The sequence below is a fragment of the Mauremys mutica genome, chromosome 12 (genome assembly GCF_020497125.1).
Source record: "Mauremys mutica isolate MM-2020 ecotype Southern chromosome 12, ASM2049712v1, whole genome shotgun sequence".
In the NCBI taxonomy this organism is placed as follows: domain Eukaryota; kingdom Metazoa; phylum Chordata; order Testudines; family Geoemydidae; genus Mauremys; species Mauremys mutica.
Genome location: NC_059083.1, coordinates 68763822 through 68786003, shown reverse-complemented (window position 1 = coordinate 68786003; position 22182 = coordinate 68763822). Strand labels below are relative to the sequence as shown.

General features: G+C 46.0%; 1 protein-coding gene across 1 annotated transcript; it reads right to left on the bottom strand.

Annotated features, from left to right (window-relative positions):
• Positions 1 to 2676: 2676 nt before the first annotated feature.
• On the bottom strand, positions 2677 to 12070 carry SUMO2 (small ubiquitin like modifier 2). The gene is made up of 4 exons (XM_044982073.1): positions 11836 to 12070; positions 9695 to 9826; positions 4957 to 5028; positions 2677 to 3314 (listed from the first exon to the last, which is right to left on the bottom strand). Exons 1-4 carry the CDS (start codon positions 11854 to 11856, stop codon positions 3252 to 3254), a joined length of 288 nt encoding a protein of 95 aa, XP_044838008.1. The 5' UTR covers positions 11857 to 12070; the 3' UTR covers positions 2677 to 3251.
• Between the last annotated feature and the right edge of the window lie 10112 nt (positions 12071 to 22182).

Below are 22182 nucleotides of genomic sequence, written 5' to 3'. Positions count from 1 at the left end.
GCATCACTTAAGTCAAAAGTATACAAACGGCAAGAGCATACCAGGACAAAGGTCATAAGGATGAGTTTATGGACTTTAAAATGATTTGGTATGCTATCCACGCTACATTTTATATGTTGGAATGAATAAGCACCTTCTATTGACAGTTTGCTAGACTAGTTGAGAGAAAAAAAATCTCTGAAGGATTTGTGGACAATAGTGGTTTTGGTTATCAAATCTTTTTAAGACAATAGGAGTTTGTACTCATAGTCATCTTCCAGTACTATTGAAGGCAGCTGTTTGAGCAGACTCTTTCAGGCAACATCAGCTGGAGAATGAGGTACTAGACACAAAGGATTTGAGGTTAACTGAGTGGGTCTTTTGTTTTAATAACGTGTTGAAATCCTTCTGCAAGGACTTAACACAAGATGAATAGAGGGATATTCTTAAAGCTACAGCACCTGACTCATTGCTACAGAGGATTATATTTTTCCTCCCTCTTTTGCACAGAGAAACATTTGTACTTTGGGTATAAACCCATTTTAAAGGGTCTGGTTTTCTTGACAAACCATGCAACTCCCCTTGATATTGACAGGAAGTAAATGAGCAGGTTAATGACAAATGAAGCACCATTGTACTTCTGTATGAGGTTAAGGGATACCATACCACTTTTGAAAACATATGGGTGCTCCCTGTGTTTTTTTTACTCCTATCCCCTTAGGGAAGAAGGAACATGAATCAAAATGCAACTGGAAGTTTTCAGCCTAACTGTAGGCAGGAGAGATCAAGAAATGAAATGTAAGGAGACCTTATCCTCTATTTTAGAAGCTGAAGCAAGTTCAAACAGATCTCTTCCGGATGAACAGAAAGCTTTTTCCAAAGAACAATGTCTTGGCATGATACCATCCATCTGAAAGAATTTTAGAGACTTGGGGTGGGTTTTCAGAAATCTTGGGCTAGACAAGTCTTTCCTGATGAGGTTGAATGGCAGAGCTTCTGAAGCCAATGGGGAAAAATATTCTCAGAATCCCATAGGAATCTGGAGGAGGAAACTAAGACTAAACAGAGTCATTGATCTATCTAATTTTGTTTTTAAAGGAATCATTTTGCCCGTAGCTCCAGATATAGAAATATGTGTAGCAAAAAGCAATTTAATCTCCACAGGACAGTGTAGATCAGAAGTGCAGTCCAGAACAAGTGCATGCTGAGGAAGGAAATACTCTGCTTACAATTAACTGAAGTGGCCTACAACCAGAGACTAATACTCCCAATAGTTATTTGAAAATTACCACAAAGCACAGGCATGTTCAGTAGTTTATTCTTGCCAGATGTTTATGAGTCCTCTGAAGGTGGGTAACAATGTGTTAGCAGGGATGTGAGAAAACACTATTCAATCAACTAACTTTTCTAAAGCGTAGAGGCCATATTCTACCATGCATGGAATCATTGAGAGTGAAATGATTGTGTTTGCTAGGCAGCAGGCATAGGGATCACTCACACAATGATCAACTCTTGGGGCTATTTGGAAAAGCTGGTCATCAAGGAGCAGGGCTTTACTTCCTACTTCCTTTATGCATAAAGTACCTATGACTAACTGAAATCCTTAGGACAGGGTAGGCAACCTATGGCACGTGTGCCGAAGGCGGCACGTGAGCTGATTTTCAGTGGCACTCACACTGCCCAGGTCCTGGCCACTGGTCCGGGGGGCTCTGCATTTTAATTTAATTTTAAATGAAGCTTCTTAAACATTTTAAAAACCTTATTTACTTTACATACAACAGTTTAGTTATATATTATAGACTTTAGAAAGACCTTCTAAAAATGTTAAAAATGTATTACTGGCACACAGAACCTTAAATCAGAGTGAATAAATGAAGACTCGGCACAGCACTTCTGAAAGGTTGCCGACCCCTGTCCTAGGAGATTCCTGGTGAAGTAGAACAGACCTAAAGCCAAAACAGGAACATTCTATACGGACAGTGAAGAGAGGAAGTAATAAGAGATCTCAGTGGTCTTTCATTAAAGTCTTGGATTACAGCCCCACTCCACTGTAGCCCTCATGTTTTGTACTCTCCTTGATATATGACTGAGTGCTTAAATGGGGCTTGAACTCTTCCTCTTTCACCCAGTAAGACAGCATAATGCTGAAGCAGGGTTTGGAACCTTCTTTACAATAACTGAATGCACCCATGAACAGAGATCAAGTTTCTGATCTATCTTCTATACTTCTTGGATTCTCACTTTGGTATTCCAAACATCTCCTCTAATCCAAATTCATGTAAACTGAACACACTTCCTATCTCAGTTTCCCCATCTGTAAAATGGGGACTATACTTATTTGCTTACCATATAGGGTATATGTCTGCACTACAGCTGGGAGCAAACCTCGCAGTGTAGGTAGACAGACTTGCACTAGCAAACCTCAAGTTGGGCACTTCAAAATAGCAGTGTGGATCTTGAGTCTCAAGATGACCCCTTAGTCTGTGCTCTGGTGGCTAGCCTGAGCCTCTGACAGGGCTGCAACATCCAAGATGCTATTTCGCACTAGCGGGGCTTGAGCTAGTAGTGTCTACCTGGGCTGGGAGGCTGGCTCCCAGTTGCAGCTGTTTGAGGATTAAAGTTTGTAAATTGTTGTGGAAATATAAAAAGCTACAAGTGCTAAGTATTATCACTATGCAGAAAAATAAAGAAAACTGATTATTTTAAACAAGAAGTTTATTTAAACAACAAGACGCTTTACTTGAAGGGAAAACTATCTAGGATCAATGTTTTTTGGAGTAATTTACCCTTACTTAGACAGAGATTGCTCTACATGTAACAGCTACGTACAAAAAAGTTATAAAATCGTCCTTGGTTTTACAATGATAAAAGAAAAACATTGAAATTATCCAATCAAACGAAGTATGCAATGTTTTTGTTTGTCAACATTGAGAGCAAAATAACTTACTGGAATATAAAGATAAAAGTTGAAGGAGCATGCCACGATGGAGAAAAGGGGTATTTTCACAGAACCAGTTTTTTTCCCCACCCCATCTCCATTCCATGTTGATCAAAACATACCATTGGCCATTTAGTTAAAAAAAATATGCATTGTGTCTGTGCACATACACCAGTTACTTTATGTACAATAGAAGGAAGAGGAAAAAAAGAGAGAAGAGGAAAAACTATACTGCAGTAGTCAGGATGTGGCTGAACCAAGTCTCATTTTTCTAATTGTGAATGTGTCATCTGTGGGAGCACAGTTCTGGAGAGGAAAGTAGCAGGTTCTCTTTTTAGTAGACTCCTCCTGTCTGCTGCTGGAACACATCAATTGTATCTTCATCCTCCATTTCCAACTGCATCAGAAAGAAAGAACTGTTTTCAACTCAGCTATTAAATATTAGACATATTTGAAATGTTCTTAGTTTCACATCTTTGCGTATACCTCTTACCACAACTTAAAATCAGAACAAATTCCCAACTTAATGCATTCACCCTGCTTCCTAGGAACATGAAACTTAAAAAGCGATATAAAGAATGGTGGATAATTGACTATTTAAAATAAAGTAAGATCCACAAGTATATTGATCTGCTCCTCTCTAAGGGCCTCACAGACATTACATTTTAATCTTCTTGCCTGCTCCATCAGACCGCTTCATCTCTGCTATTTCCCTTAGAACACCACCTCTGTCCCACTTCGCCGTTGTTCAAATGCACAGCATCTGAGTGGTTTAATCTACAGTACTAAAGAAAGCAAATTATGGCCAAAGTTCCTACATCCAATAAGTAACAACAACAAAAAAAAAGAAAATGGGATACCAGTTACTAAGTATGAAGAATGCGATGAGAGAGACTGTTTCTAGACACGTTGTATGGTAAACAAACAAAAACAAACAAACAAACACGTACCAGAGTACTGAACTGCAGGCCATATTTACTATACAGTCTTTTCTATAATACAAGTCTCACAACTGGAACTCTGGGGCCCTTACAGGTATGTTTACACTGAAAAAAGGCCCATGGGAACAAGTCAGAGAGATCAGGTTTACAGTACATCAGAGCCGCTGCAGCACTTCTAGTGTAGTTCTAAGGGCCAGATTCTGCATCTATCGGAAGTCCACAGTGTTCGCTGTTTTCAGTAAACTGATTTAGCTTTAACATAGCATGCATGGAGAGGAGTACAAACTGCATATGATTTTAATTGTCAGCATTTCAGGTTCAACCAGAAGTTTAAATTTAAACAGCTAGGATGGCATATTCTTTGAAGCGAAAGTCTGGAAACAACAATCCTATAACAACATTGCCAAAATTGTGAAGTCCCTTATTTACTATGAGATGGCATGCTGAAAGCGTGAACTTTAAACAGCATGCAATTCAGGGCTAACTGTTTGTATGCAACTATGCAGAACACTCCCGAAAGACATTCTTGGGCATCACCAATTACTGCCAGAGTGAACCAGCATCCTACATTATTGGGTCTGATTTTTGTTTTTAAACTTACATACTTCAACCAGCCCAACTGCACAACATTATTAACATCATATTACTGAGATACGAACAAACAAGAGATACTGGACAATAATTTTCACATTGCAGCATACAATTCTACAATACAGAACTGTCACCTGCCAGGCTTGTCTATATCCTAACAAACACTAAAATTATTATTTGAAGAACGCCTATACTTACCTGCCAGGACCATTAACCCACCCCAATCACTGTAATCCATAAAGTAATATCGTTACAGGGCTTAGGATCCGTAGAAGCTGTAAATCAACTTATCTGGCACTGTGGTGGTATAAATCTAATATTCTAAATGCAGAATATAGTGTTATTCTATTCCCAACAGTTCTGAACTAGTTACTGTAAAAGTCTGACGTTAGAACTTGACCATTGGTATATTACTTAAGCATTAATAGTTACATGGCTGTTTCTCTTAGCAGTAGTGTTATACGCAACTATTAACTCCTGCAGCAAGCTTTAAATATAATTTTTTACCTGTGCAGGTGTATCTGTTTCATTGATTGGCTGCCCATCGAACCGGAATCTGATTTGCCTCATTGACAAACCCTGGCGCAAAGGGAAATAAGTGATATGTTAAAACACTGTTCAGTCTTCACTTTGACTTGTAACTGGAGCTATGTTTTGATTATGACCTGCTTTGAATGACAAATTGCAATGTGTTTAGTTTCTAAAAGATGCATCATTGTCCCTACTAACTAGACATTAAATAAAAAGTGTACTAGAAATCCCAAATCAAGTCCTGAAGGGCAGAAGCCACTGAAAAAAAATTTTGTTTACAAGAATTTTAAATAATGCAGTGGGAGGAAAGTTAGAAGTAGCACTTTGGGTGGCAAGTGTCACAAGGGGAATAACATCCCTGCTCAAATGTTATCGCAGCTTGATTTCACTTTCTCTAAAAGCAGCAAAATTCTATGACCTCTTTTCTTCTCATAGAAAGCCCACATCAATCTGTTAGTCTGAAGTGACTCAATAAGTAGCTGATTAATCCTGAATGGTTACTTTTGGAATTAATTTAAATTTCCAGCATCTAATGCTGATATCAAGTCTAACCTCCTTATTAAATTTAAGGGACACGTGAGATGAAATTACAGAACCTGGATTATTTAGAACACACACAAGATGAGAAACCAGTAGAATGAACCAGAGAGCAAATGAAGTTAGGTTTTAAGGGAGTCATCTCCCTTCAGAGGGAGACTACCCAGATAATTTTAATTAAGAAATTTCTATTATCTTATCACTCTCACTAAAATAATTTGGTAGCCCTTTCCATCCCCGGAAATACTTTCATTCTCATGTGGGCTTACAACTAGTTTGTTTTCACTCTAAGTAGTAATCACAACTCTGCACTTTGTTTTCAAAGAGCTTTACAAACTAAACTTAACAGCACCCTTCAGCTGGTCTATCCTCATTCTACACATAGGGAAAGATTAAGGGTTGGTCTTCATTTAAAACTTACAGCAGCATCCTGCTTTGAGCAGGGGGTTGGACTAGATGACCTCTTGCGGTCCCTTCCAACCCTGATATTCTATGATTCTATGACTATGTCTGTCAGGGTGTGAAAAAACCACACCTCTGAGCAACATAGCTATGCTGACAAAACTCCTTGTGTAGATACAACTATGCCAAGAGAAGAGGGCTTCTGTTAGTATAGCTAACATTGTTTGGGGAAGTGATGTTCCTACAATAACCTGTAACTCCTTCTGTCAGTGTCCACTATGTCTAGTAGAGCAAACATAGCCCAAATGAGTGAGGAAAGGATACAGTCAATGGCAGAGCTCTGTTGTCTCTGCCTCCCAGTTCTGTCTAGTTTTCCTGTAGGAGTCCTAGACATTCATCAAGATTATTTGTTTTTCAAGTGAGGTTAATGTGGTGGAAGGTGCTGGACTGACAGCCTTGATGAATTAAGTCCTCAGTTAGCCCTAGAACAGATATAGGAGAGGAAACAGAAATCGGTTTTATTAATTACTTGTTATGGGGGGCTTGTGTTGTCAGGAAAGATGTTTTAGCAAGAATATTCAATTAGCTAAAATCTTACCAACTATAGTTCACAATGAAGGAATCTCCTCACTAGGGCAATATCTCATCTTGAAGGACTGAAATAAGTCTTCAGATTCTGGTATTGTTCATCCATAAGCACATATAAGTTTAAGATATAAGCCTGTGGCTGACCAAACAGCAAAGTGGCTCCAGAACCCTCTGCTGCACAAAGGAATTTGGTTCAAACTCCAGTGTCAAAGGACAGAGTGCTGCATATAGGCAGCTTACTCAGCCCTTGGAATGAAGTAACTGGTGTTGCCGGCCTCTTTAGGAAACTATGTCTAGTTACTAAATAGAGTATTTGAGGAGAAGGACTAACAAGAGGTGGAAACTGGAGGCTCCTCCCGAGAGGGAAAGAACATACTACTTTCTCTGATGTTGTGGATCTTATATGTTGCATTCTGAAAATGTTAAGTTATTTTGTAGTGGTTCCTGGCAATTTTGTACGGGTTCCAAGTGAGACTTAACAGAAAAGTGCGCATTTGAGCACTCCAATCTCACAAAGATATGGATTTTTCTGCACTTCAATATATTGGAACAATTTCCAGTAATACATTCTTCCCAGAAACAATGATGCTCAATAGTCTTGATCTTCTGAACCTATAGCTGAAGACTATTATATACACTACATGACTTCTACTCTTTAAAGTTATCTAGTCCACTGCATTGACTAGCTTTTGTGTTTCCTCAATATGCATGAGTTTTTTTGCTTCAACTTTATGTTTCTTAGCCAAAATTTTCAAGTTTGGGAGTCTACAGATAGGCACATAAGTTTTGATTTTTAGAAGTGCTAAGCATTCACAGTCCTCAATGACTTCAGATGGAAGTTGTGGGATCTATGAAAGCACCTATGAAAAATCTGCCCACCTGTTTAGATACTTAAATGGGTATTTATTTTTAGGCCTTCAAGTTTGAAAATCATTACCCTTGACTTGTGAACCTTTAAAAATAGTTGCTTACCTCATTTCCTATTTTAAAACAGGATTTTGGATGTTAGTTTATTCAAAATCTGGTTTCTGCTCATCGCAAAAATTGCCTAAATCCTAGTACTCATCCTGCCTCAGAGTGAGGGATGGGATAGATGACGTCTTAAGGTTCCTTCCAGCCCTAAATTTCTAGGATTCTGATGAATTTTTTTTTCTATGGGAAAGCCAGAGTTTCTTGCATGAATTTTAATTAAAGAAATATAAACTCAGCAAACATTTTATACTGACTAATTTGGATATGAATTATACTTTCCAGACATAATTAATACTACCTTTCATCCAGAATTCTCAACACACTTTACAGCAGTTTGATATACCTCACAATGCACAATGAAGGAGGTGATATCCATATTTTACAATGGGGAAAACTGAGGTCAGATAACTTACCTAAGATAACAATAAGCCATTGACAGGGCTAGAAAAAAAAAAGACAGACTCAACCATTCACTAATTTATCCTCATAACACCTAGTGGGGTAAGGAAGGTGTATGGCCGGCACGCCTTCCCTTACATACTGAGACAGGGTGCTTATAGTGCAGTAGTATTCCTAAGTGAAAGTATGCACCATTCAAAATGATCTCTGATTCTGACTGTCAAGTTGTCACTCAGACCAAATCCACTCTCACCATTAAGCAAGTCTGCTGAACTCCTCCTGCATAATACCTAGGTTTCCTGAGGCTCCCAAGATTAGCTCAAATCCAGACATGGAGAAAAATACATTATAAGCACCTTTGTTCATATGTTATACTTTGAAATCATACAACTAAAGCAGAATAATTTAAATAAGACAATAGCTTTCATTTGATCTTATTGTATAAATCCCTTGAAATAATCCCATCTTGGCATGAAAATGACAGAATTGCTAGTTTTAGGCCTGGCCTACACAGTATCAATGTATCTATTTCAGGCAGGAGTCTGATTTTTACTGAAATAGTTATACTGGCACAGCACGCAATGTGCATAGAGTTAGAAGTATAAAGGTGTTTTAACTATACCAATATTGTTAAAGCAGTACAGCTCGTGCGTGCAAGATTAACTTAATGTTGAAAACAAGCCTTTTAGAGAAGGGACTTTTAAAAAAATACATCCATGAGAAACTTGTGGAAAAAGTTGTCTGTGACACTTTGTCCAGAACTATGGCAAAAATAAAAAAAAAAAAAAAAAATATATATATATATATATATATATATATATATATATATATATATAATATATATATATATATATATATATGTTTGTAAGTTTCCTAAAATAAGATGATCTTTCAAGCTCTAGGCATTCAAATCATAAAAAAAAATAGCTTCTCTGGCGTCATTCTTATTTCTGCAACCACTGTTTGAAAACTCCTTTCTTCCAATATCTTTTTGCAAGTTAGAGGAAGGCTCAGTTGTTTGCATAGTATCAGAAGACTTGTTTACTCAGATGAGTTACTTAATCCACTAGACAACTAATTCACTAGAGCAGAGGTTCTCAAACAGTGGTCCACGAGCTCCAGTCAGGTGGCCCGCAGATAGTTCCCTCTAAGGTGTGTGCCTGGGCACTTTACAATAGTTAGCTAATGGTACAAACAACATTTGGAAAGATCATTAAGTGGTCCGCTGAAACCCTTAGCAATTTTCAAGTGGTCCACAAAAAAAAAAAAGGGAAAAAAAAGTTTGAGAACCACTGCACCAGAGAAAATGAAGCAGAAAATGTGGACTTCGTGATCACTCAGCCCACCCCCATACAGTTTTACATTTCAAAGAAATCTGTGACCAGCCATTGTCACTTTCCATCTCAGTACAGTAAAACTAAGGCCATAAATCAGAAGTCTGAGATAATAAGATCAAGAACAAACAAACAACTGTTATAAAAGGTACCATTATTACTGTTCAACTGCCTAGCCACACTTCCTTCTACCACACCCTCTCCATGTTTTGGGAGATAGCAATATTAAAGCTGCCTTCCAACAAGAGGGGGCTGTAAAGGAGACTTTATAAAGATAAAGTAACTGTATTTTAACCATTTCTTGAAAACTTTCTCCCAGTCTATTTAGCAACAGACCATTGAAGCAGTACATAATCTGCAACATGATGAGTTTTCTTAAATATGCAATACTGTGATAAGACATTTACTGTCCTCATCCACCTTAATGAAGATGACCCCTCTTATGGGCATTGCTTCCTTTAGTGTTCACACAAGCACCTCACCTGTCGTTCACAATAGGCTTTCATTAGTTTATTAAGTGGCGTGTGCCTCTTAATCTTAAACTGCACCACAGACCCATCTTGCCCTGCCACCTTCAGATTAATGTGGTCATTGTTTTCAGTCTTCACTCCTTCCTGTTGAGGAGAAAAGAAAGAAAGGAGAGGTATGATTTAAAAAAAAGTATGAAATAAGTTAACATTTTACCATGTGGCAACAGGCCATTACAGAGGAGCAAAAGTACTCTACAAGCATCACACTTATGAAATAATGTTAGTGTCTTTCAATTTTCCTAGTGTGAAACTCTTCCTAATTTGGAAAAGCAAAAATCCAACAGTATTGAAATTAACAAATTCTGTCAAGGTCTACTGAAATTAATTAGTACAAACAATGGTGATGGAAGATAAACCTGAAAGGAAGACAGACACACGCTAGCTGTTTAACTGCAAAAATTATTCAATGCTAATGAAATAAGAATAGTTGTCGTCACATGCTTATATACAACAGTACATTTTATCCTTTTAAAGAAAACTAAATTTACATTTAGGATTGTAATCTCAAATATCCTATAAAAATCTCTCACTTTATTTCAATTTAGCCAGTGAAGCTATTTCTGCAATTTACAGATTACAGGAAAGTTTAAGTTTAACTTCAATACCACAGCTCTCAAAAGGAAACAAGTTCAGACCTTGCATCTTGTTAGACTTCCAGGAGAGTCCTTTAAAGTGATTAAGTCCTGAAACTAGCAGCTTTACCCTTTTTTAAACAAGTAGAAATAAACAATTTAAACCTTCCACTTCAATAAAAACATTACACACAACTAATGCAAAAATTACTTTAGGGTTTTTATTTTCATACATTGATAGATTCTAAAGGCCAGAGGGGTCCATTGTGATCATCTAGTTTGGCCTCCACAGGCCATCAAATTTCCCCAAAATAATTGCTAGAGTTTATCTTTTAGAAAAAAAGACCCATTCTTGAGTTAACAATTGTCAACGATGGAGAATCCACCATGACCCTTGGTAATTTGTTTCAATGGTTAATTACTCTCTGTTAAAATGTATGCCTTATTTCCAAATAATTTGGGGGCGGAATAGGGAGGGCACTCTTTAACGCCGCAGATAAAAAGCTACCCAGTGCAATAACACAACACTAGTCAGTTCAAACTAAGCATCTGTCCTTCAGAAATAGACAGCTCTGAGGCCTTTGCTTTTAAGAAAAAGGCAATACCAGAGACACTGAGCACAGGGAGCTGTGTTCCAGCTTCACCTCACTATTAGGCCAAGTCCTCCCAAATCCAGCCTCGCATAAGATTTCAGAAGACAACAATGTGCAAACAGAGGGGGGCAGGTCTGCATGTGACAGATACTCCAGCAAAAAAAAAAAGGGGGGGGGGGGAGAAGAGAGAAAGAACCACAACCTGCTGCCTAGGGAGAGCCACACTCGGAACCCCGGAGGGGAGGGAGGATGGGTCCTTTAAATGGGAGAGGCTTTTTGGCGCCTTCAAACTCCGTTTAAAATGAAAACCCAGCAGCAGGGACTCACAGGTTGCTCCATGCTGCTCCCATCCTTCCCCGCCAGGCCGCCCAGAGCCTCATGAGACCCGCCCAGGGCAGGGGGGCGCTGGGCAGCAGGAGGCACAAAAGAGCAGGGCTGGGACCGCCGCGCTATTTCAGGGTCCCTCCTCCCCAGGGGAGGCCAGGGCCGGGCTGAGCTGCCCCGCTATCAGAGGGGGAGGGCTGGGAACTGCCTCAGCTCAGGGTAGGCGAGGGATGCTGCAGCCCTCCGCCCCCTCCAAAGCCAGGCCCGGGCCCACATGGGCGGGGGTGGGAATCCAGCCCCTCAGGGAGGCGGGGGCCGCAGCCGCGCTTGGGCCTGCGGAGGAAGCACAGCTCCGGTTCGCCCCGCTGCGGCCCCCAGGGAGCCCCCTGGAACGGAGCCAGGTCCTCCACCGGGGGAAACAGCGGGACCGGGGCGGGCGGCCCTGCGGGGGCCGGAAAACGGAGCGCGAAGGCGGCCGGGCCTGCTGCGGAGGGGGGAGGAAAATGGCGCGCAGAGCCGGCGCGGCAGAGTCGGGGCTGCTCCCCTGCCAGGCCAGGCCCGGGCCCGGCCTCTCCTTGCCCCCGCCCGGGGGTTCCTCCCTCACCTTGGGCTTTTCGTCGGCCATGGCAAGGCAGCAGGGTCCGGGCTGCTCCGAGCGCTTCACAAAGGGGGGAGAAAGACCGAGCGAGGCGAAGAGAGACAGAGGGGGAGGCTGGGGTGAGCGCGCACGCACTGCCGCGGGACCGCGCTTTACCCTGCGTGCGCGCGCCCGCGCCGCCCCCCAGCCCAGGCCCCATTGGGTCCGGCCACCGGGAGCGCGCTGATCCGTTACATAACACGGCCGAGAGAAGGAGCGTGCGCGCGCACGGGTATCTCCCAGCCCTGCGTGCGCGTCCCCCGCCCCGCCGGGCGCAATGGGCTGTGCCCGTGCCCGTGCGGAGTGTATTGTCCTCTCAAAATGGCCGCCGGTCTGCGGCTACGGCCTCCATTTGCCCAGGTGCCCCAGCACACATCCCTCTGCCCTCCCATAGCAGTCTTCTTCAGCTTTGGGCACTGTGTATGTCTGGGCCTAGGTGGGCCCCCCTGAACTCCCCTAGATACATGCCAAGGGGGGCCCTAAGCAGGCCCTCCAGGGCCCCAGACCTGACAAGTCACTCCAAGGGTCACCACACTCCCCTCATATACTTCCCCTTCTGGGCCCACACGCAGCCCCTGCTTCCAATGTATCCCCAGCCGGCATCCTAGCCCCATTTCTACTGTGGCCCTCATACACTGCCATGTGTCCCACACCTTCTTATTCAGCCGCCTTTGCACAGCACCGTGTAGGCTCTCAATTATCCTCCACCCTCCCCCATCTTTGCTACACAGTCCTCTGTATGCCCCCTTGTAAACCTACCCTCAGACCATTATGCCCCTCAGGTACACCTGCATCTCCATATATAGGTATATACACCCTTACCTGCACTTTCTTATATGCCACCCTGTACCCACATCTGGAGTACCACACAGTCCCTGGCCTTTGGAGATATCACCCCCCAGCCACCCCCTTGTGCCTCTTCCATATAACTCTCACTTAGGCCTTGTCTACACTAAAACACTACAACTACACCCACTGTAATCCTCCTCCCCAAGAGCCAGTAACCCGTAACAGAAGAATTCTTCCATCGAATTGGTGCTGGCTACAACCAGGGTTAGCTACATTTCTAAAGAGGTGTGGATTTTTCACACCCCTGAGACATAGCTATACCGATGTAAAATCCTAATGTAGACCAGGCCTTGTACGCCACTTTGTGGTTGTAATGCTATCATCCTTCCCATTTACTCCTATATTATTTCCCCATACTCATACAGTATTACCACCTGGGGCAGCAAAGTCCCTACATAGTATCATTACACTGATCCTCTTCAAACCTTCTAGTCCAGTGATTCTCAAACTTTTTTTTCGCAAATCACTTGCAAATTGCTGAGGGTCTCAGCAGACCACTTAATTATCTTTCCAAATGTTGTTCGTACTGTTAGCTAATTATTGTAAAGTGCTTTGGATAAAAGCATTATATAAAAAAAAAATTTTATTCTACAAATAAAAGCACACAACTCATATTTTAATATTAGCAGTCTTACCTTTCTAATGCGATGGATGTTCCCTCTCCCCCATGCTGCGGCAGCCCTGAGCTGAGGGTGGGAAGGAGAGGGGGTGTCTTTTCCCCACCACAATGCTGAGTCTGGGAAGGAGGGCTGTCTCTCCCTGGCAGCCACAGTCCTGGAGCTGGGGAAAGTCACCTCTTTCTCTGGCCACCACAGCCCTGCACATCCTAAATTCTCCCCACTCCCTCTTCTCACCCCATTGCCCACTATTCCCCCCAAGGTCACCACCTCACCTTACATGTATGTCTTCTCCAAGGTCCAGGCACCTAATTAGTGGAGCCACACCTGCATGCCTCCACTAATTAGGTGGGTGGCCCTTCATTCTCTCATGTGCGGCCATCCAGACACAAACCTTAGAGGGAACTATCCACAGACCACCTGACTGGCGCTTGCAGACTACAGGTGGTCTGCTGACAATGTTTGAGAACCTTTGCTCTAGTCTCACCCTATCCCATTGCTAGTGAAGGGTCCAGTACATTATATAAAATGTTTATAAGGGGCTAGCTCAATTGTGAAGGACAGAACTCTCCCACCTGAAAGAATTCTGTGCTGGCTTTCCTCTCAAGAAATTGTAGTCATAAATCAAATCTGGTGAGGTTAATTCTTTCAAATTTAGTAGCTTCCACTAAAGTCATGGGGCCTATCCTGCCTGTACACCCAAAGCAGAATCTGACTCAATTTCAAAGAGTTTATTTTTCAGATCTTTGAACTGGGGAAGAATATATGATACTTGGCAAAATCAGTTGATAACAGATATACTGGGATTAGCGCAAAGTATTCTGTTGTGAATCCTATTGATTATTTGACCCTTTCAAGTCATTGCTGCCATGTTTAAAAATATCCAGGGATATTCAGGTGTTTCAGATCTAGCTACACATCAGAGAACCAATGATACCTCAGTATATTTTGCTGGATCCAAAGGGTTCACAGTGACCGTTGTCACACATGCCATATGGAAATTCATCTAAGAATTTATCGAGGTGATGGGGGACACCCATGGCATTGATGTTAGCATGTGTGAGACCTTCAGCTGATAGGCTGTTGGATAGGTTCCATCAAAGCTGTTCTGGAGTATTTACAGTTTAGGTATTGCTAATACAACTGTTTTCATCATATCCAGCTGTTTTCAACTCATTTGGACTATGAAGCAAAAAACAAAACATGTACTTTTTAATTCATAAAGTTTATGGGAGGTGCATTTTAGAAGCAGATACATAACAAAAATTGCACAGACTAAACATTAAAAGCTGTGTAATGTCAAATAAGAAAACTTTGATTCACGAGCAAAACTCAATCTTCCTTTCAGATTTTCCCAGTATTCTTTCACCATGGGTGCTGCTCCCCTTTTTCCTTGTCTTTTGCCATGGATTTTTCTTCCCTAATATTAGTCCCCTTCTCAAAGCCCATCTAACTTAGCCTTATACAAGGTTGGCTGGAAACTGAATCCTCACACCCACTTGTGACCCACTTGTTGTTTAGAAATTGAATCTTCACACTACCTGGGTCTAAGAGTTTGAGGTCATCACAGGGCATCCGATCTACAAGAGGAACTTGGCCTATTGATTCACATACTATGTGAATTGACCGACCACTACCTGCATTCAGTGGAGGGAACATAAATTTGCCTTGTGGAGCTGCATTATAGCCTGGCCTCCCATCCACTGTAACATTTCCACTATATATCACAGCACTGATAGTTGGAATCTAATGTAGTATACCATGCAACCTTCTGATCTCAACATTCTACTCCTTTTCATGTTCAAGGAGCCCAACATGGTGTCTCCATAACATGATTATAACATGGCTTGGATACAAACACAGGAAAGATCAAACTGTATTTGAACACTACCAATGTACTATTCATGCTGTAACCTGCTATGGAACACTGCATTCAGTTCTGGGCAACACATTCTATTAGAAAGATACTGGCTAACTGGAGGGAATCAGAGGTTGAATTGGGAAAGGAACGGAAGTGAGACACTCTTCCAAGCTGTATCTGCTTGAGGGACAAACACTCCACTCACAATAGATAGAACAGTTCTTGTTGGAAGATCTGCTCATTATGTGTTTTGATCAAAAGTTAGTTAATCTTTTTTGTTCCTTGTTTGTATATAGCTACAAGAACAATGGGATCCTGGTCCATGACTGGGGCTCTTGGGGGAGGGTCTAGAATACAAACAAACAAAATAATCCTTATGCTTCAGTCTATACTCTATTGATATGACAAGAGGAAGTTCCTATCTCAACTATTGTTCCAGGCTTTCTGTCAAATAGTCAGTCTGAAGATTATCTTAGTAATCAAGCACACCAGACCTGTAGGGTTTTTTGTTTTTTATTAAACAAAAGATTAGATTCTGGAACACAAAATGACCAGGTCTACAAAAGGTACAGTTCGCAAAGATGCTACAAGTTGACGCAATTCAACTGCTAGAGACAGTTGAGTTTCAGGATGCCAGAAGGGTTAACATGCAAGAAATAATTTAGAGATAAAAGGGAAGGCATAAGAGTCCACAAATTCTCAAAGGATACCAACACTAAGGAGGGAACAGAATTCTTTAGTGATGTACAAAACTGTATCTACCATAGAACCTCTTGAACAGAAATTCCATGCTTGAATAAAAAGAGCAGAGCAGTAGAATACTACCAACCACCTGACCAAGATGGTGATGATGTGACTGTGAAATACACAGGGAGATTAGAGAGACTACAAAAACAGAAAACCCAGTAATAGGAGATTTCACTATCCCTATATTGACTAAGTGCATGTCACCTCAGGACTGGCTGCAGAGATAAAATTTCTAGACTATATTAATGACTGCTTCTTGGAAGAGCTAGTCCTGGAACCCACAAAGGGAGAGGCAATTCTTGATTTGTCCTAAGTGGAGCATAGGATCTGATCCAAGAGGTGAATATAACTGAACCACCCAGCAATAGCAACCATAATACAATTAAATTTAACATCCTTGTAGAGGGGGAAATACCAAATAAACCCACCACAGTAGACTTTTACTTCAAAAAGGGGAACTACACAAAAATGAGGAAGCTAGTTAAATAGAAATTAAAAGGAACCATCACAAGAGTGAAATACCTACAAGACACATGGAAACTATTTAAAAACACCACAATAAAGGCTCAAACTAAAAGTATACCTAGGTTTACCTGTAATCTAGATTTTCAGAGCCCGGGATGAAAAGACGGTTACTCACCGTTGTAACTGTTGTTCTTCGAGATGTGTTGCTCCTATCCATTCCAGTTAGATGTGCGCGCCGCGCGTGCACGGCTCTTCGGAAGATTTTTACCCTAGCAACTCCGGCGGGCCGGCTGGGCGCCCCCTGGAGTGGCGCCGCTATAGCGCAGGATATATACCCCAGCCGGCCCGTCCGCTCCTCAGTTCCTTCTTGCCGGCTACTCCGACAGTGGGGAAGGAGGGCGGGTCTGGAATGGATAGGAGCAACACATCTCGAAGAACAGTTACAACGGTGAGTAACCGTCTTTTCTTCTTCGAGTGATTGCTCCTATGCATTCCAGTTAGGTGATTCCCAAGCCTTACGTAGGCGGTGGGGTCGGAGTTAGATGTTGCAGAACGCAACCGCTAAGCCAGAGGCTGCAACAGCTCTGGACTCCCGGACCAATGAGGCAAAGGTGTGGACCGAGGACCAGGTAGGTGTACAACACATCCCCCGAAAGGGAATGCGAGCCAGGAAGGCAGCTGAGAAGCGTGAGACCTGGCGGAATGTGCAGCAAGGTGGCTCTATGGCACATGGGCCGAAACAGAAGAGGTGCAGATGCACAACGTCATTGAAGATGAAATCCTCTAGGAGACAGGTATGCCCTTCGTCCGGTATGCCGGTACGATGAAGGCTGTGGGGGCGTTACGAGAGGGCTCTGTCCGCTAGATATAGATTGCGGACGCCCTGCAGATGTCGAAGGAGGGCAACCATTGCTCTCCTTGCACAGAGAGTGGCTTCGGAAATAAGACCGGAAGGAAGATATCCTGGTGGATATAAAGGGCCGACACCTCCTTGGGGAGGCAGGTCGGACGTGGTAATAACTGCCCTTGTCCTTGAGGAACACAGTATCCCTTGGGCCTATTGTGAGAGTCTGAAGCTCGGAGACTCGTGTGGCCGCAGGAAAGACTACAGGAAACTGCCTTGCAGGACAGTTATATCAATGAGCATGTTGACATTGGCTCGAATAGGGCAGTCATAAAACTGGTTAGAACCAGATTGAAGAGCCAGGTTTATGGCGGGGCCCCACTTGGGGGGGGGGGTGCATAAACGCTCCAAGCCCTGAGGAACCAGATGGAACGGAGCGGGATCTCGGCGGGAGAAACCTTGCGCGTTTCGGAGCAGCATGAGAAACGCTTCCACTCGGCCAGATACTTTAATCGAATGGACGATTTTCTACCACCCCGGAGAATCCTGTAGAACCGAGGCCGAACAACGTAACTCGGATTGGTTTAGCCACGCAGGCGTCCTGCTGTGAGGTGCAGGGATTACAAGACCGGGTGGTGAAGGTTGTCGTGATTCCACGTCATGGGGTCTGTGCCAAGAGGGTTGCTACCGAGAGATGTAGCAACATGGTGTGCCAGTGCTGCCCAGGTTACACTGGAGCGAACCCGATCAGGGGCTCCCTGTGGAGTTTGAGCAGGACCTTGTGAACCAGCGGGGACAGTGGACAGCGTACGGCAGATGGCTGATCCATGGCCTCAGGAAAATCCTCCAAGACCGAGCCTGGGGAGAGGCCTTGGAACGAGGAGAATTTCTCTCCCTCTTTCCGTTCTCGCGAAAGCGAGGAGGGCTATGCGGGGGAAGACCCACTTCTGGAAAACGGAATAGATAAAGACGGGAGGAAACCACCACTTGTGAGACAGGAAGGATCTGCTGAGACGATCCGCCAGCTGAATCACCTGGTACACAAGGCAGACTGCTCTCAGCTCTCGGACATTGATGTGTAAGGCCAGCTCTTGCGCTGACCGAAGGCCGTGAGTGCGAAACTACACCAGGTGCGCACCCAGCTGAGAGATGGGCTGTCTGTCACGAGGGACCCCGAGGGGTGAGTGAAACAGCATCCCCGGATACACCGGGGAGGACGCCGACTCCCGGTCGAGGGAGCCTAGGCTGCTCGGTGGAAACGAGACGACCACGAGTATGCCATCTCTGCCCGGGTGGCACCCCCAGGTGAGCCACGATTGAAGTGAACAGAGGCAAAGCCTGGTATGTTTAGTTGCAAACGTGTAGACAGCCATGTGACTCGGAAACCGAGGCAAGAGCGAGCCCAAGTTGGCGGGAAGGTCCGTAGACCTTGTACAATTATTACCCTCGCCTGAAACCAAGGCTGAGGAAAGCAGGCTCTGGCGAGTCTGGAGTCCAGGACGGCCCCAATGAATTCCCTTCCCTATATGGGAATCAGAGTGGATTTTACTATTGATCATCAGGCCTAGACACAGGAAAAGGTTCGTGTCGATGCCCACATGACTGGTACTTTGGGCCCGGGGGTTCTTCGAATGAGCCACTCATCTAGACACGGAGAACGTGTATCAGACGGTGGCGAAGAAAGGCGGCGATTACAGCCATGCACCTTGAATACCCCTGGGCTGTATAGAGGCCAACCGGGAGGGCCGTATACTGGGAATAACGATGGTAGGCCCCAAACCGAGGGTACCTTCTGTGTGGAAGAGAAATGGCAACGTGAAAAACACGCGCCCTTCATATCGAGGGCGGCGTACCAGTCTCCGGGATCCCAGGATGGGATGACGGTCGCCCTGGGTACCATGCGGAACTCATCTGCATCGTGACTTGTTGAGTTCCTGCAGGCCTAGGATAGGTCTGAGACCTCCCTTCGCTTAGGGGAATAGGTTTCGCCCTTAGGTACCTCCTGTATAGCTCCGATGAGGAGGAGCATCCGCACCTCTTGCCAGAGGAATCGCTCGTGAGAGGGGTCCTTAGGAGGGGTGAGGATGGGTAGGCTTTTGCCCCATTGGTGGTCAGAAGGACCCTAATTCTGGCTCCTTTGGGGTGCGGATTGATGGCCACGACCGTGTAAGCCACGCCCACTGGCCATGTCCTGACCTTGTCAAGGCGCAGGGTAAGAGCGGAGGTTGGGGACGGAAGCGTCGGCGCTGAATTACCGGCGTGTGCATGCCGAGAGAGAGAGAGAGCAAAGTGACCCTGCTGCCCTTTAGGTTCTGCAGCCTAGGGCCAGTGTTGTCAGAGAACAGGCCTGTGCCACTGAAGGGCAAGATCTGTATAGCGTGCCGCAGCTGCGAGGGAAGGCTCGATAACTGGAGTCCTGAAACGCGCTGCGTGGCAACACCCGAGGCCAGAGTCATGGCAGCGGAGTCAGCTGCGTCCAACGAGGCCTGGAGGGAAGCTCTCTCCAGCTCCGTCCTTTGCTGCAGGAGGGCATCGAACTCTTGACGGGAGTTCCGAAGAACCGACTCTGTAAATTTGCCCATCGCCACCCACAGTAGCGGATAAGCAGGGCTTGCTGGTTCGCTACACGAAGTTGCAGGGCCCCCTCCGGGTACATCTTATGGCCCAGTAAGACCTCACGCCCAGCCTCTTTGGATTTAGGGGCTGGTCGCATTTCGATTAGAGGAGGGCCGGAGGGGTATGTTCCTGCCCCCGCCTCATCTGGGGAGGAGGAAGAAGAAAGGCCCGGGACAAGCGGGTCCTGTGTGGGCTCGAGCTCCTGGACGACCTCCTGATCCGGTGGGATCTGGGAGCCCGGTGCCGAACCGGGGGTTGCTCTGTACCGGTCGGACGGGGACGACTAATTGTCACCTCTGGCACCCAGAGCTCGGAGGGAACGGAGCGAGATGGGATCACCGGTACGCCTCTGGCGTGGTAGTACACCCACGGCGTCCAGAATGACCACTGATAGGTCTCCTGGAAGACTCTGGAGGGCACCTCGGAAAACAGAGTGCTACGCATATGAAGTGTCCGCACGGGACGACACTGATGCGTGGCTGGATGGCCCTGGAGGAGCTGAAAGCTCTTGGTAGAGTCTCCGTCTGTAACTGATGTCGCTCGATGCGGCACCGGGGATCGGTACCGGTAGACAGACCGGTACCGAGAACGGGACCTGCCACCGAACTGTGCCGGGCGGTCGACCGAGGGCGATGCCTGAGGCTTGATCGGAGCTGAGTGTCCCGGACCGGCGAACGGGATGCTGACCGGTGCCGCGAGCACTACTGGTACCAACAGGGAGAACGGCGCCGAGACCTAGATCGGTGACGGGACCGAGAACATCTGCGGAACCGCGACCCTGAACGGTGCCGCTGTGCGGTGCCGAGGTAGGGTGGTCTGATCAAGGCAGGCTTGCCCATCAACTATGTAACCCCCACCGGCGGTGCCGGGGGTTGAGGCAGCGTAGATGCTGTCGTTGCAATCAGCCCCCTCGCCGTGGACACTGTCTCTGGCGTGGAGGGAATAGTGAGCTCGACCATAGCTGGCACCCCGGATGCAGCTTCATAGTGAGCTCGACCACGGTCCATACCGGGGAGTGTTCCAGCACCGGACTCGACAGCTTTTGCCTGGCCGGAGTTAATGGTGCGGGCATTGTCGGTGTCGTGGTAGACATCGGTGCCGGGCGATCCGACGGAGCATAGCGGTCGGCTGCGGAGCAGGCGGCTCGGACGCAGCTTCAGGGCGAGCTCGACCACGGTCCGTACCGGGGAGCTTTCCGGCACCGGACTCGACGGCTCTTGCCTGGCCGGAGTTAATGGTGCGGACATTGACGGTGCCGTGGCAGACATCGGTGCCGGGCGGTCCCACTGAACATAGCGCTCGGCTGCGGAGCAGGCGGCTCGGACGCAGCTTCCTAGCGAGCTCGACCACGGTCCGTACCGGGGAGCTTACCAGCACCGGACTCGACGGCTCTTGCCTGGCCGGAGCTAACGGTGTGGATACTGTCGGTGCCGTGGCAGACATCGGTGCCGGGCGATCCGACTGAACATCGCGCTCGACTGCGGAGCAGGCGGCTCGGACGCAGCTTCATAGCGAGCTCGACCACGGTCCATACCGGGGAGCTTTCCAGCACCGGACTCGATGGCTCTTGCCTGGCCGGAGTGAAAGGTGCGGATATTGTCGGTGCCACGGCAGACATCGGTGCCGGGCGATCCGACGGAGCATAGCGCTCGGCTGCGGAGCAGGCGGCTCGGACGCAGCTTCAGAGCGAGCTCGACCACGGTCCGTACCGGGGAGCTTTCCAGCACTGGACTCGACGGCTCTTGCCTGGCCGGAGTGAAAGGTGCGGATATTGTCGGTGCCGCGGCAGACATCGGTGCCGGGCGATCCGACTGAGCATAGCGCTCGGCTGCGGAGCAGGCGGCTCGGACGCAGCTTCCGGGCAAGCTCGACCACGGTGCGTACCGGGGAGCTTTCCAGCACCGGACTCAACGGCTCTTGCCTGGCCAGAGTAACTCTTCATCCTCCAGGAGAGAGGTCCATGCCGAGGGTACATCGGAGTCAGCGACGGTGGTGCCAGGAGGCCTTGGCGGCACCGGCGGTCCGGTGCCGAGGGAGCGCGCCGTGAAAACTAACTAGCGCTCGGCGCCGAGAGCGGAGGAGCAAGAGCTGCCTCCCTCAGGAGCTGTTTAAAACGAAAGCCCCGCTCCCCTTTGTTCACGGATTAAGGGCCTCACAAATGCGGCACTTATCTGTGAGGTAAGATCCCTCGAGGCACTTAGGAGAAGATCTCTTGTCGGCAGCGGCTTGTGGCCGGCCGAGCATTAGAAAACCCTGTGGACCGGGCATCGGACCCGGCCCCGGGTGAGGGGAAGGGGATAAACCCCAACCCCTGT